The sequence below is a fragment of the Poeciliopsis prolifica genome, unplaced genomic scaffold (genome assembly GCF_027474105.1).
Source record: "Poeciliopsis prolifica strain line A6 unplaced genomic scaffold, Auburn_PproV2 SCAFFOLD041, whole genome shotgun sequence".
NCBI lineage: Eukaryota > Metazoa > Chordata > Actinopteri > Cyprinodontiformes > Poeciliidae > Poeciliopsis > Poeciliopsis prolifica.
In genome coordinates, this window is record NW_026562416.1 from 1,575,901 (window position 1) to 1,591,365 (window position 15,465).

The 15,465-nt window shown below is 40.0% G+C and overlaps 2 protein-coding genes across 3 annotated transcripts in view; both read right to left on the reverse strand.

Annotated features, from left to right (window-relative positions):
• Window positions 1-12,319, reverse strand: part of myo1g (myosin IG) — a 36,436-nt gene extending 24,117 nt beyond the window's left edge. Inside the window, exons 1-12 of one of the 2 annotated variants that reach the window (XM_055055306.1) lie at window positions 12,203-12,319; window positions 9,320-9,420; window positions 5,939-6,147; window positions 4,631-4,724; window positions 4,355-4,520; window positions 3,461-3,514; window positions 3,299-3,394; window positions 2,998-3,114; window positions 1,434-1,640; window positions 1,207-1,352; window positions 1,014-1,128; window positions 389-559 (exon numbers count right to left, since the gene is read on the reverse strand). In XM_055055306.1, the coding sequence (XP_054911281.1) occupies window positions 389-559; window positions 1,014-1,128; window positions 1,207-1,352; window positions 1,434-1,640; window positions 2,998-3,114; window positions 3,299-3,394; window positions 3,461-3,514; window positions 4,355-4,520; window positions 4,631-4,724; window positions 5,939-6,147; window positions 9,320-9,420; window positions 12,203-12,220 (1,494 nt within the window). In that variant the 5' untranslated portion in view covers window positions 12,221-12,319. The remainder of the gene's footprint in view (window positions 1-388; window positions 560-1,013; window positions 1,129-1,206; window positions 1,353-1,433; window positions 1,641-2,997; window positions 3,115-3,298; window positions 3,395-3,460; window positions 3,515-4,354; window positions 4,521-4,630; window positions 4,725-5,938; window positions 6,148-9,319; window positions 9,421-12,202) is intronic. The other variant, XM_055055307.1, reaches the window with a different exon arrangement.
• On the reverse strand, window positions 12,320-14,972 carry LOC129375929 (uncharacterized). Its single transcript, XM_055055308.1, has 3 exons — window positions 14,835-14,972; window positions 13,216-14,199; window positions 12,320-12,388 (listed from the first exon to the last, which is right to left on the reverse strand). The coding sequence occupies exons 2-3, from the start codon at window positions 14,197-14,199 to the stop codon at window positions 12,320-12,322; spliced, it is 1,053 nt and encodes a 350-aa protein (XP_054911283.1). The 5' UTR covers window positions 14,835-14,972.
• Window positions 14,973-15,465: the final 493 nt, after the last annotated feature.

Below are 15,465 nucleotides of genomic sequence, written 5' to 3' on the forward strand. Positions count from 1 at the left end.
TAAATTATAATATAGCTGTCACTCAATTACTCTAATTTAAGCAGTTTACCATGAATGCTGTTTTATTCACCTCCTATTAAGAACTAAATTTATTTATTGTACAATTAAAGTCATAAAACTTGCATTACTCTTTTCATTATGCATCACATTCATGCTAATAATATGCATTTTTTGCATAAAGGTAGCATCTTAGCTAATCCACTTTAGCAATAGGATTGTTCCCCAGAGTTACCGTCAGAGGACGTTTCTACATCACTTCCTGTTGAGTCAAGCCGATAAGGTCACATCTGTTTCCTATTAAAAGTCTTTTGTTTTTTTCTTTAAAAAGTCTGACTTTAACTTTAACAGTTTTGCGGTCGTGAGGCTGCTGAGCAGGAAACAGTCCCACCTTGCGGGACGTGTAGTGAGGATGCTGAGCCAGCTTGGTGTCCATGCTGTCCAGGCAGACCGTGTCCGTCACTTTTCCCACGGTGAGGCAAGCTTCGTCCAGGATGGACAGGATTCCTTTGTGCTGCTGCTCCACCAGGTCAACGATGATTTGGTTGTTGAAGTAATCGATCTGGAACCGGAATAAAAACAAAGACGGAGGATCATTCTGAGTTGCTGTGAACATGTTTGATTCATCTGCAGTTTGATTCTCGTTTCTGACATTAAAATCAACAAAAAACTGACAGGAACTTTAACGAGCTAAAAGGTGATTTCAGAAAACAAACTACATGCTCATATTCATTAATTCACGTCCACAAATTTTGTTTTCTGCTAAATCTAATTTAAGCGAGAAAACTTTCTCACATTATGAAGCCTCGATGTGTGTGTGCAGGTGTGTGTGTGTGTGCAGGTGTGTGTGTGTGTGTGTGTGCAGGTGTGTGTGTGTGTGTGTGCAGGTGTGTGTGTGTGTGCAGGTGTGTGTGTGTGTGTGTGTGTGTGTGTGTGCAGGTGTGTGTGTGTGTGTGTGTGTGTGTGTGTGTGTGTGTGTGTGTGTGCAGGTGTGTGTGTGTGTGTGTTTTCCTCACATGCTGCCAGGTGATTCCTTCTCTCTGGTATTCGTCCTGTTCCTGCTGCAGGATCAGCTCGATGAAAAGTTGCTGCAGCTTCTCGTTGCAGTAGTTGATGCAGAATTGCTCGAAGCTGGCCAAACACAGGAACAAAAATGTCAATAAGACACAAAACGAATCGTTTCTGAGTTTTAAAAACCCTCCAACAAACCTGTTGTTGTCAAAGATCTCAAAGCCGTAGATGTCCAGCACACCTATGACTGTGTTTTTCCCATGAAGCACCGGGTTGTAGTTTTTCACCTCGATGATGCCGTTGATGCGGCTCACGATCCAGCCGAAAAGCCTTTCATAAAGCGCCTGAAGAATCAAAATGAAGTCGATCTCAACGTTATCACCTGCATCATCTCTTCCTTACCTTTCCTATTGCGACAGCTTCACCTTGGCGAAGGCGTCCCGGCCGAAGCAGGCGTCCTTCTCCGTGTGACCTTTCTCGATGACCTCGCCGCCGCCGGTTGCCACGGTTCGGAAAAGCAGGCCCTTAGCGACGGAGTCGGGATCTGTGGCGGTCAGCTCCGAGATGTGGTCCACTGTGTCCCGATCCAGGATCTGGACGCTCTCGCCGTCGGTCCCAAATTCCACGTTACCCTGAAAACCAACGGGAACATTATGACTGTGGAGGAACAACAGGACATTTCCATGTGGAAACACAGAAACAAGTGAGTAAAAAGATTCAACTGAACCCAGGAATCAGAATTTATACACTTTAGTTTACTAAAATCCAACAGCCCACATGTCAGCAACAACCAGAGGACGACCCGAGAATCATTCTCAAGAAGAGCAGAAATACTAGAAACATCAGGTGAAATAAAAAGTAGCCATCCAATAATTACAAAAGGAAGAGTAATAAAGAATTTATTACTCTAAAACAGTCTCCTCAGGTAATTTGATCAGTAACTGAATATCTGATCAAATGATCAATCATTTAAAAATTACATCATCAGATCAACCAAAATATACAGCTGAGAGATTTAATGTTGTAGGGACAAAAATGATCAAATTCATATAAGTAACAAAAAATAACAAAATCAAAAGAAATATTTTCCAAATCAGCTTTTTCATATATAAATATATACATAGAATGTATTAAATTTAAATTTAAACACAAACTGCAGGCACGTGTCTGTCTGCTGAACTTTGGGTTAAAACATTTTTTATTTAGTGGGTAGAGAATACAGAATTTATACTAAAGTATTAAAATACTCCTGAAAGTTACTCAAGTAAATGTAAGTAGTTCCAACCCAACTCTGGCAACAAATATCTAAAACCCACAAATACTTCAGAGTCCCTCTAAAAACACCAACAGCTGCCAATGTTAGCGGTTCAAACACTAAATGTGCGACTATGCTAACCTTTAGCACACTTAGCTTCCACTAACTTTATCTGCTAAACTCTAAAGCGCTAATTAACTTGCCTGTTTTGTGAACGTTCAGTTGAATTAAGTTTGACATCTTTGTTCAGGTTTTGGTTTTCAACTGTTAACGATTCTTCCAGACTTTCTTCTTCTGCTGTTTTTTCTTCTTTTATTTATGGCGGTTGGCAAGAAACCTACCATGTGCAATACCGCCACCTGCTGGTAACGAGTGTACTACCTCTAACTAATAATAATAATAATAATAATAATAATAATAATAATAATAATAATGATAAACAAAACAGTAACAGAAACTGATTTTAAACTGTTTGCTTTCTGACCAGAGGTCTGCTGTGGTTAATTAGGTCAAATTAGCAACAGTTAGCAAAACTCCATAATTATAAAACTGAACCAACGCCAAAGAACCACTTCCTGAACGGTTCAATAATCATCTCAATCCAAACATTTACTCAGTGAAATCAGCATCTCTGTTCCTGTGGTTTGTCATTTCTTAAATGGAAAACAAACAAACAATATTACCCAATAAATTAAACAAAAAGAAAAAAAAAACACTTTTTTATTTTCACAAACCAAAAGTAAAATGGCAGCGAGGATCTGGTAGATGGAAGTGATTTCTTCTCCAGAGAAGCCGATCACTTCCAGGGCGCTCATCACCGCTTTGTGGCTCGAGCGATCGTTGTTGGAAGTCTGCAGCAGAAAACAAAGGTCAAAGGTCAAAAAGGTACCTGAGACGCTTGCTGAGTGTTTAATATGGGTGATGTTTGTAACATTTCACAGTTTGAGTTATTTACCTTCATAAGAGAAAAAATAGGGTTTATGGTTTATAGTAATTAATAAATGACATCCCATAGTTTTCTGTCGTCAGACTCACCGCAGCTGCAGCGCCCTCTCTGGTGTACGTGTAAAGTGCAGCGTCATTCTCCAGGTGAAGCGACTTCAAGGTTTCCTGGCAGCCTCCGCGCAGCAGCTGCAGAAACGCAGATTCACTTTTCTGCTGTGATCCAAAACGCAGAATTTAAACCACAAAGTTCACCTGGTAGAAAGAGTGGAAGTTCCTCTCCCCCTCCTGCTGCTGCACCACCCTGGACTGCAAACAGGAAAACAAAGATGGCCGCCATTCAACTTTTACCAGCACAAACGGCAGAAAAAGCCTAATGATGAAACCAGCTAACCACATCATATACAAGATAATGCAGTTATAATATAATATATAATATAAGTTATAATTATGGTTCAGCAAACTCATCATGACATGCCGACTCTCATCCATAGCTTTTGCTTTTGAAAATCATCATTTGTGTGTGGTTTTCTATTATTACGTCATAAAAGATTTTTGTATTTGTTATGTTTTATTAAAGTAACAAAAATATTTAAAACATTAAATATTAGTCAATTGCATCTTTAAGCAAAGAAGGAAATATTCCAAACAGTCAAAGCAGCTTTCTGAAAAGTAGATAATTCATTTTAAAGTTTACAAAATCATATATTTTCCCTGAAGAAAAAAAGGATCAAAGTTCTGATTTGCAGGACTGACTGTAAATTATGCAGCAGGAAATGATTCCCTGTTGACCCCTGAAGCTGAACCTGCTGGTTCTGGTGAGATGACAGCTTTTATTTCTGCTTCTCATAACAGCAACATTCACAGCTGCTCTGAGCCAGAAGGTTTTTCATCCTTTCAGCTGCAGCAGCTTCTCTATTTTACCCTCTAATTAACACCCAGCATCAGCCTGGCGACGTCACTCACGCCTTCATTAATGGCTGTTCTCCCTCACATCATCACTTCACACCATAAAACATCAGAATATCATCAAGTCGGAGAAAACTTTCTGAAACGACTCAATCTTTTTGTTTTACACAAAATTATGAGACAATTCAATGTTGGGTTTCATTTTTTGTGAACCAAAACTGCCAGATCCAAAATAACTACCTTCTCCAGCAGGTAGTTGTTGATGTGTCCGCCGGTCGGGTCGCCGTTGAAGTTAAAATTGATGTCCATGTACTTCCCGAAGCGGCTGGAGTTGTCGTTGCGGTTCGTCTTGGCGTTCCCGAAGGCCTCCAGAACGCAGTTGGACTTCAGCAGAACGTTCTTCACGCTGAGCCGCCACAGAGCAGGAGACATTCAGGAAGATCAGGAGAGAAATTCAGTCATGAAAATAACAGGAGAAATCAGAATAAACGGTGCAGGTTTAGTTCTCAGGCTGACCTCTCGACCTCTGCCCTCTGGTTGGGGTTTGTGATGGCTGCGATGTACTGCATGATGTATTTACTGGCTTCTGTTTTTCCTGCACCACTCTCACCTGAAACGCACCATTCACAGCCGCAGTGTGACTCAGGGAGCAGAAATCTGAATTATCTCTAATAAAACAAAAGCAGCTTCAGATCGCTTCATTTATTCAACTGCAATAACTTTAGTTATTTAGTCATAAGAGAAAAAAATGGGTAATTTTTAAAAATGTATATTTTCACTATGGTGTACAGTTATAAATGTCCATTTCAAAATAAATACTTAGCTTTTAACAAGTTATTTAGCTTTCTAAATGTGTTTCCTTTTACTGCAGAAAATACATCAAACTCTGCGATGAAGTGTTACAGAGGAGAACTGAAACAAGTTTATTATATCTCTGTTTCAGGTCGCAGCTAAATATTTATGGACATTTCAAAAAGGACAGCGGCTGAGTTTTAAAAACAGAAACACAAAAACCAGAGACCTTCAGTCTGCTGCTCCGTCAAGTTCAAAATAAATTATAGCAAGAAGAGAATAATGTGAGCTAATTATGAATTATGATAATAATACTCAAACACAGTGAAGCCTGGAAATGATGAAGCATGTGGTGTAACATGTCGGTGTGGGGCCCGGGGACCCAGAAAAGCTTTTACCGGCCCTGCTAATGTTTAATTCACCATAAATTCAATTTTCATTATAAATGTTCAAGTTATTGTTACTAATGTTCATCAGAGAGCAGCTTTAATGTTTTTCTATGATCTTTTTCATTAAAAATGGAGCCTATCAATATATTTTTAATTCACATATTTTGTTGCTGAGACAAAATATGTCTCAGCATATTATTAGTTTATTTTCTAAACTAATAAAATGTAAAACAGAAAGTTAGAAACCTGATCTCCTTTCCTCTATTAAAGAACCGACAATACATTTTTCTTTTCTACTTTTCTCTATGAAAACAGAAACAGTTTTTAAATTTGGCCTCTGATTGTTTTCAAATTGGTTATTTGGCAAAAATGTCTATTTTTGCAAATATATATTTATATTTTTAATTGTAAAAAGAAATTACATTTTGAAAGGTAAATTTTGCCTAATTTGTAAATGATTACTCTAGATTAGATCATTTTCAGGTGAAATTAAAGTAAATAAATAAATGAACACCTTAAAAAGACACGTTAAATTTCCGGCTCTAGTTTTCTGTCAGAATGTAAAAATGTGACATTAAATGAATGTTTTTCTCTTTAGATGTAATTTGGAAACGTTGAGCTGTGCTGCTGTTGGCAGGAGTACCTGAGATGACGATGCAGGTGTCTTTGGCCCGCCTCTTCATGGCCTTGTAGGCGGAGTCAGACACGGCGTACAGGTGCGGCGGGTTTTCGTACAGCTCCCGGCCGCGGTACGTGTCGATGGCGTCTTTGCCGTAGATGTCCATCTGTCTGTACGGGTTGACGGACACGACCACTTCCCCGATGTAGGTGTAGATCCGGCCCTTCTCGAACCTGAGCCGCCCAGACCAAAACACGGTTACTGTCTCTTTAAACCATGACAGGAGGCCCAGCTGATGATGTCATGGCTTCGGAACCTTCTGATAGGCTGACTGGCGAATAAATAGGGCTGATCATTGAGTTAATCATCAGAGTTCATTATTAACTAGTTACATTTAGTTGAGTAACTTTTTTGAAACTTTTGCTCCTAGAAGTATTTTTACTACGCTGTACTTTTTACGTTTACTTCAGTAAATATAACATATCTCCACTCTTACCTGACTAAAATGTTGATTGACAGCACTAAGCCCCGCCTTCTGACTCTGATTGGTTGTTACTTATTTGTCTAATAAATTGCCACAACATGCAAACAGTTTCAACAAATATGTAAAAAATATATATTGTTTTTATAAAAGTTACACACTGCAGCTTTAATAAATAAATTCAACACAAATTATTGTGCAAATTAAGAAAGATAAGTAATTTTTGGTCATTTTAACTGACCAAAAACCAGAAAAGTTTGGTCTGATTTGACTTCAGACAGTGAAATGTTAATCTGTGTTAATCTGTAATCCTCTCCTCCTGAACAGCGACACGCCTGCTGGTTTTCCTTCTAACCAAACGTTCATTTTCTCCATGACTTGGGTCCCACCGCCCACCAGGAACACTCACAGAACTTCACACACCTTGATGTCATGCAACGATTACAGGAAATGACACATTTGTACGCCAGTGACAGGAAACGAAAGCCGCGGTGTGAAGAGAGTCAAACTCGCTGTGGGTTTGCTGAGCTGAGAGGAACAAACTACCAACAAATTAGTTTATGACACAAGATCCGACTTTTCTAACTCTGCAGGCTGAAACGGGGCTGAAGGGGCTCAATTCATTCAAAGAGCCAAAATACCTGCAAGAAGTTTGAGGAAGTCGTGATGCATTTCTGACAAGCGGTGTGATTATTAAAGCTTCAGAACGTTGCTGAAGTGAACTGATGACGAAATAGATCATCATGTTTTCATGCTGAGAAATAAAGTTTAAAAAAAAAGTGATGAGGGTTCTCACAAACCAAACTGCAACATTTTAGGATTATCTGTTTTTAAGTAGATATAATAAGAGTTTATTACATTTGAAATAAAATAAAGCAAACCTGGAAGAAACTTTTCAGCAGGATAAAGATGATTTATTTCAGACAATAATTCCTTAACGTTGATGAAGAATTACTTGTTCCAGATTATTTTGCAGATTATTTTTCCCGTACAGCATGTGAAATAATCTGCCATTGGAGCAAATACTTTTTATAAATATTCAGGAATTATTTACTTAAAAATAAGCTCCTAAATGTTGCTGAAAAGCTTCATGGAAATTAGTTTTGTCTTATTTTGAATGTAAAAATATTTGGTAAGATTTTGAGTTTTGCAGTGTTGGCTGAACTTTATTTAGAATAAAAAAATAATGATTTTCATTTGCAAAACACATTGAAAACTGTGTTTTAAAACTTTGTGTAATTATTCTTCCACTTGGAAAATAAACACAAATTTGTGTTGATCAACAGGTCAGTAAATAACATGTAACATAACAGGGCAGAGTAAAGGTATGAAAGGTATGAAAGTGTTAAATAACAGTCGTAAAGCTGTATTTTAACAAAACATCAATACTTCACAGATCAACAAACAACCCTGATGAAGGAAGAAGACCTACAGAAATGAGAACCAAAATCATTCTGAAAATGAAAGAAATCTGGAAAAATATCACGACAAAACAACCAAAATCCCTCAGATTGAAACACAAAGTAAAACTGAAAGTCAGAGAAACGAAGTGAGGAGAAGAAAAATCCTCCAAATCCGATAAAACTACAGAAAACAATGGAAAATCCTGTTTGTATTCCCAGTTTGTTCATTTTGCCGCTCCAGAACGACCCAACAGAACCCAGCAGAGCCCAACAGAACCCAACAGAACCCGGTAGAACCCAACAGAACTTAACAGAACCCAGCAGAACTTAACAGAACCCAGCAGAACCCAACAGAACCCGGTAGAACCCAGCAGAATGGGTACTGCTGGGTTAAAGGAAGGATTCCAGTAGCAGTCGGTCTTGCAGCGGCTGTAAAGAGGCATCTGACTGAAGTCTTGCTAGCAGTGAGACGACGTCCCGCTGCTCTGCTGATCCACATTGTTTGTGTTTTGCTTTTGCCACTCCTCTGTAAATCATCTGGCAGAGATGTGACTGGAAGAGAAGTTCTCAACTTCCTGCCTGCAACCATGGAGCCTCATTTTCAACTCCTCAAAGTTATAGTTCTGCAGAACTATAACTTTTCACACTTTTTGAGATGCTAATCAGCAATACCTTGTTGCCATGGTTACGCATCGCAGCAAATGGTTGAAAATAGAAGCAAAAATTCATGCAGCTGAAAAAAAAATGGATAAAAATCTGCTGCCTCCCCAGCCGTTCTGTTCCAGAATAGGGCTGCCCAAATGGTGGTGCGGGGGCCATCTGTGGCCCTCTGACGGATTTTGTGCGGCCTCCTGGACCTACAAGCCTCCCTAGTTGATGCTTTTTCACGTTTTAGTGCAAATCGTTTTACAGATAAATAACATCTTCTTAATTTGGTCCAGAATATTTGCTTTATATTATTATTGTTTTGTTGCTTATATAACAAAGTTTATGGTTTAAAATGGCTGCTCTGCAGCTAACAGAGGAGTTTATTTAGAGTCTAGGTGTTAATGGATGTTATTCATTTGTAAAAACTCTGAATTAAAACAAAACAAGTGAACATTTTCATCAAAATATGATTTCATAGCTTGTTTAAAGTGAGTAAAGTAAGTAAATGAAGGTTTACATGTAACTTACCTGAACCAGAACAGTTCAAAACAAAACATGCAAACATTGAGGCTGCATGCATGCAGTTCAAAAACAGCAGAAACTGAGATATTAACTCGATAAAAGATACAAAGGCCGAGCAGAATATGAGGGCTAAAAATATCCATTGAGAGGCTTCAGCTGAGGTGAAGGTTTACAAACGGAGCAGGAAACAAGAAGCAGACGTCACTCAAACTGTGACAAAAACCCAGAAACCCAGATCAGGCTTCCAGGGCTCACCAGCAGCTTTCACCTTTTTAACCAATTTACCTTCAAAATAGAAAATAAATTTTAATTTCAGAGTCAGGCGTCACCTTTGACATCTGACGTCCTCACCTCAGCTTCAGGTTCTCCATGAACTGCTCCATCGTCACCTCATCCAGCAGCACGAAGTCCGACTTCCCAAACTCCAGCCCCTCCAGCTCCGCCATCCCTGCCTGAGCGCCGCGAACACACCAGAACACACACCAGAACACACACCAGAACACACACCAGAACACACACCAGAACACACACCAGAAGACAGACAGAGGGGAAACTCAGGGAGAGGCCAAGAGAGAAGGAAGCAGAAAGAGAAGTGAGTTTGAACAGGGGGCGGCTGTAGGCGTGGCGTCACTTTCTCAACGCTGCGCGGCTGCGGCCTGCAGGCTGAAACACGTCATGCAGCGAGAGCTGCAGTCTGTCGATAAACGCTCTCAACTTCTGCATCCTCCTCTGGCTCGCTTCCTGCCAAATCTTCGCTCAAACATCCACCAACTCAAACCAATTAGTTTCAACCAGAGAAAGCAGAGAAACACCAGCTGACAGCAGAGCCGGCCAGACACCAAAGACATTTATTTCTGAGCAAATGCACTTTAAGGAGCATTTTTACTTTTTATGATCAAGTATTTCTGCTCTTATTACTGTAAAATTTCTTAATTTTCTACCCACTGACTGGAAACCAAACATGTTTTAACCAAAAACACACTTTTGTTAAAGTTTGACCTGGAAGGAAACCGATTTGGACACATTTGACTGTTTTTCTTGTTTCTTATATGAATAATTGTAATTTTCATCCATAAAACTTCCTCTCAGCTTTTACTGTGCGATTTTGATTTGATCATTTTCTCTGCACATTGTTTTATTCTGACTTGAGGTCTTTCTTGGACGCCTAGTCTTTCTTGGACGCCTAGTTTTCACTTTGGAGTATAAATATGTTGAGTTTTTGCTCCAGAAGTGTGTGAGCCAGAGCAGAACCGGGCTGGGCAGGATCTGAAACCACAGGTTGGGTTTCTCACCACCAGAAAGGAAACGTTCATTTAGGCGGGTTCATCCTTTACAAGAACCAATAGGTCAGAGTTCAGGTCAAACCATGAAAAATTCAGACTCGTCAACATTTATTCTCATTAGAAATGTTTCTGTTTTAACTCAATACCAGAGTTATTGTGAAATAATAACCTAAAATAATAATAAGTGAACTTTTTTATCACTTTCTGCAGATGTTAAGCTTTTGTTGGAATCACCTTTAATTTGTAAGACTTGACTCAGTCAGCTTCTTTTCTTTTAGCAAAAAGTTAGGATGAATATCAGAAATATTCATAAGATAATGATATAAACTTTGAACATGTCCAGCATGTGTGGGGTCTGCACAGCTTCTCGCTGCCTTTTCACTTTGACCCTGGTGGTTTGAAACAAACATGATTTACAAACAAATCATGTCGGTAAAAATGTGGATGTTGATTTTCTAGAGATGATTTTATTGGAAATGAAAAACTTAAAGAAATGAAACAAGATTCTCAGTTTCAGTTTTTTTAAACCTCCAGTTATTTGGCAGCAGAGGAAACTTGATGGACATCTGGAGGCCCAGAGAGATGAAGTTCATCCCTTCATAGATGAACTGATTAAGAGTCTGAGCTCCAGTTTATCTCCTCTGCAGGTCCAACGTGTCTCTGCAGCTCGTTCTCATCTCTTCAAGCCCAGACAGGAGCGACGCTGCGAGTGACTCAGATCTGGGATTTTCCAGGATCGAGCTTTTGACTTCAGATTAAACCAGATTAAGGCAAAAATCTGACAGTTTGAACTTCATATGATCCTGGGATAAGAATATTTATCTAGTGGAAATGCACCGCTGACCCTTCAGCTCCAAATCCTGAACCAAAATATGTCAGAAACAACTTTAACAGGAGGAGGAAAGTTAGACTGCAGCGCCCTCTGGTGGACACAAGAGGACACGCATGTTGAAACATTTACAAAATTATACAGAAATATTATTAAAGTATGTTTTATCATAGAAAGTATCGGAAATTTAGGATTAATCAAGTGATATTGGTTTGAGTTAAATGGGTTACATCAATAAAAAACTTTTAAGCGATAAACCAAATATCCTGGAAGTGTTAGAAACTTTAACTTGTATTTTCCAGGAAAATATTCAGCAGGTTTCTGAATTTTTAACCAAAAAACAACCTGTGACTGAAAACTAAACACTGAAATATTCACTTTGTTCAGATTTGGTTTTTTTTTTAATTATTTATGAATAATAATATTTACTGATATTAAACCAAGTTTCGATGTGGATAAAAGACTAAAACACATAACTATATGAATTTTCCCAAAATTAGAATTAGGAAAGAAGAAGGCACAGATAACAGCTGAATCTCACGTTAACAGTCCATAAACCATTCAGACGCTTCAAATATCAAATTTATTTTCACCTAAATTAATCCAAACTCAAAAGTGGGCTGGACGCGATCAGAACCAGGTCAGAACCGGGTCAGAACCGGGTCGCTCGGGTGCTGTGAGAAAGTTGGATATCGTCAAATAAAAGTTGGGTCGGATCCGCTCACTGCGTGAACGCAGTCAGGAAACGGATGGAGATAAACTTAGAGACAGATTTCAAAACAAAAAATGGAAACGCCTGAAAGAAACTAAAGGAATGAAGAAATATGGAAAGACTTTAGTGACAATAACTGTGTATGGCAAGACCTAAATGACAATAATAAGCAACCCAGAAATGACCCATGGATTGTTGCAAAAACAGTAAAAACGTAATAAAATGATTATAAAAACATAAAAACGTTTCTTCTGCGTGATGCAGGTTGAACTTTTGGCTCCGATTAGTCAGACTTGCTCTGGATCACATGAACTGGAGAGGTTCAGTTTGTCTGATTCTGAACCACCCCGAGTTCTGCTGACCCAGGCGAACCGAACCAGAACGGTTCTGGCGGACTGAAGGACACCTACCGCCTCCGCAGCGTCCATTTCGTTCCCGGCGATTCGCGGCGCTCCTCGGGAACCAGACGGTGCGTTCAGTGAACCGGGCGGCCGTTGTGTAACCTCAGCTGCCTTTCAGATCCTCCATCAAACTTCCTCTGGGTCACTTCCTCTCCCCGCTTCCCGCTGGCGCTCCGTACGCGTCACCGAGTCACACTCAGGTGTTGCAGCAACATTGACGACGTCAGAGGAAATCAGTTTTATTTAACAGCCAAACATTCAGTGACTCCGTCACAGTCTCAGTGTTTTAAACCATTTTAGTGCAAATATTCTGTCACCAAACAACCGAAACGATGAAGATCTTCAAACTTTATCTGAATAAATCGCTTCATTTTGTTAAAACTCTCCTTTTTTCTGTTGTTGGATTTGTGCTTTTGATTTAAATTAGATTCCAAATAAGTTTTAGGAAAATCATTTACAGCCGAGATGATTAATCGTGATTAATCGATTAATCATCATTAATCGATTAAATATTGAAATTATGGTAATTTAGCAGTTGATTCATTGTTAACTGGAGTTAAAAAAGCCTATTTGATAAAACAACAGAGAACAGAAACTAAAACTAAACAATAAATGTATATAAATTTTGCATGTAAGATGAAAAACCTTCTTTCACACAGAACTCAAGTAGTTTTAGCTTCACCTGATTCTGAAAAAATAACTTAGGTTTTTATTTGCATCTTTTAATTAATTTCATAAGTTATATAAAAAAGGTAAAAACGATTGTGCAGTCTGTTTATCGATTAATCGTCAGAACAATTGATTACTGGAATAATTGTTGGTTGCAGCCCTAAAATTACTTGAAAAACTGATCAAACTTTGATCTCAGCTACATTCCTTTCATGTCTTATTGCAGAAACTTCCAGGATATTTAAGCTCATCATTTATCCTGAATTGGGATTATTTTAGTGCAGTGTTGATTCAGGTTTTTGTAGAAATAATTACTTGTCCTATTTTTTCTTTCTCTTAAGCAAAACTCTTACAGCTTTTCCCAAAGACCGAAAGATGCCGCCTCTGTTTCGGCCTTCTGCAGTCTGAACCTGGTCGTCTTTTCTTCTCAGTTTTTCTTCTTCCTGTTTCGCGCGGGACTCCGACAGGCTCCGCCCTCGTGGCGTCTCCGGTCCGCCGGCCCTCCGAGAGGAAATCTCTCCGCCAGCTGCTGGACTTCTCTGACTCCTGGTCGGCACCGATCTGCTCCTCTCCCTCCGGGTCCGATCGGCCGGCCGTCCTCTGGCTCCTGATTGGTGGACTGGGCCCCCCTGAAGGCTCTGCTTCAGGTCGTAGCTCTCTTTGGACGGGCCGACCAGGTGGAGTCTGTCGTTCTTCTCACACACCAGAACTAAATTTAAGGATTTGTTGTTTTCTTGGGTTCTGGCTAGAAGCCGTTTTCCTTCGGCGCTGAGGTCCGACAGAAGGACTTCCTGGGTCCGGAGGGTTCTGCGCAGGTCGTCCAGGAGCCGCTGCAGGTTTGCAGACACCGACCCGGAGTCTGGACCCTGCAGGGTGATGATGATGTTTTCTTCCTCTGCCTTCACGTCATGTTGGACGTCTTGCCGGGTCAGGAGGTCATCCAGCTGCTGCTTCCTGAACCGCTTGGCGTACATGAAGACATCAGAGTCGATCACAATCACCTCACTCGGAGTCCGATAATCCGGCGCCTGGTGGTTTGGACCGGCGGAGGTTCTGGGGCCCAGAAAGGCCGAACGTCTCCGTGTGGAACCTGGACCTGCGTTATTCCTGCTGTGCTTTGAAATCGCTCCGGAGGAAGCGGGCGGCAGGTCCGAGGCCTCCAGGAGCCGCTCCAAACGGGCCTTCACCGCTTCGAGGTCATGGAACAAACCCGCGACACGGACCCGACCTCGGTCCAGATCCGTCACCTCCAGGCCGAACGACCGGAGGAGCCGCCGGACCTCCCGCTCATCCTGGAACCGGTCGATGAGAACCGTGGCCTCGACCCGGATCTCCATCTGCAGAAACAAAGAAAAACATCAACCTGATCACTAGTCAATAAATCTGCTGAGAAAATCTGCAGGGAAATCAGTCGGATCAGGTGATCTGGGAGTTTTGTCCCATTTGGAACCCCGTAATAATTTCATTTCCACACTTCTGGTGCAAAAGTTTCTTTATCTGTTGTTTTCTTAAAGCCCAACCTTTACACACACACACACACACACACACACACACACACACACACACACACACACACACACACACACACACACACACAAATACACACACACAAACCTGGTCACGTGATCAGGTAATTAATCTGCTTTTCACTCTCAGCTTGTTTTTGACTTTTCTCATATTTTATATCAACATGTTTTGTTTATTTCCTTCAGTCTGAACGAGTCAACGAAAGTGAAACTACCTGTCAGCTGTGTGTGTGTTGGTGTGTGTGTGTTTGGTTCTTTCTGGACCTCAGAAACCGACCAACAAGAACCTTAAATATAGGAATTAAAAATGTAATGCATATACAGACACAATGAAACGAGCATATTTCCCCCAGACGTGACAAACAATAAATTATTTTCAGTTTTCCAGTCGCAGCTTCAGCATTTAGACTGAAAAGCTGAAAACATGTGGAGAAGCTGAAACTTACTGGAAACTTTACTTCTCTTTACTTCATTGCTTCACTCCTGGGCGACTTGACAGTGGGACGAAAACGAAACCGCTGACGTCATATCCGATCCAGACCAGTTCGACCACAAACCCAGAACCAGAGATGCGGAAGTGGTTTCAGAGCGGAAACAGAAACTCCTCAAACCATGGAGACAGTGAACTAAATACCGCAATAAACTTAATCATTTCAGATCCCCATATGTCTTTAAAGTTAAAACTTAATACTTAAAATTAATAAAATGTTTTTATTTTTCTTAAAAATATATATTTTATGAACTTGGAGGAAAATCGCTCGTGAATTCCACGCTGCGCCGCTAGGGGTCACTACATCCCACATCACTACATTCAACTGCTCAGTATCTGGACAAATATTTTAATATTAAAGGCTAATTTCACTCAAATTTTTCATTCATTTCATATTTATGTTCGTAATAGTTTAAGTCTTGCTCTTTTTTAACATATTTGCTCACTGAAAATTAATTGTTATGACTTTCTGATCCCTTATTGATGTTTAAAAAGCTAATAGTTTAACAAAAACTCAATTCTGTAAAATGTTTAATTTTCTGTGCAAATGAGTAAATTCAGGATGTTTTTCTGTCCAAAACTATTAT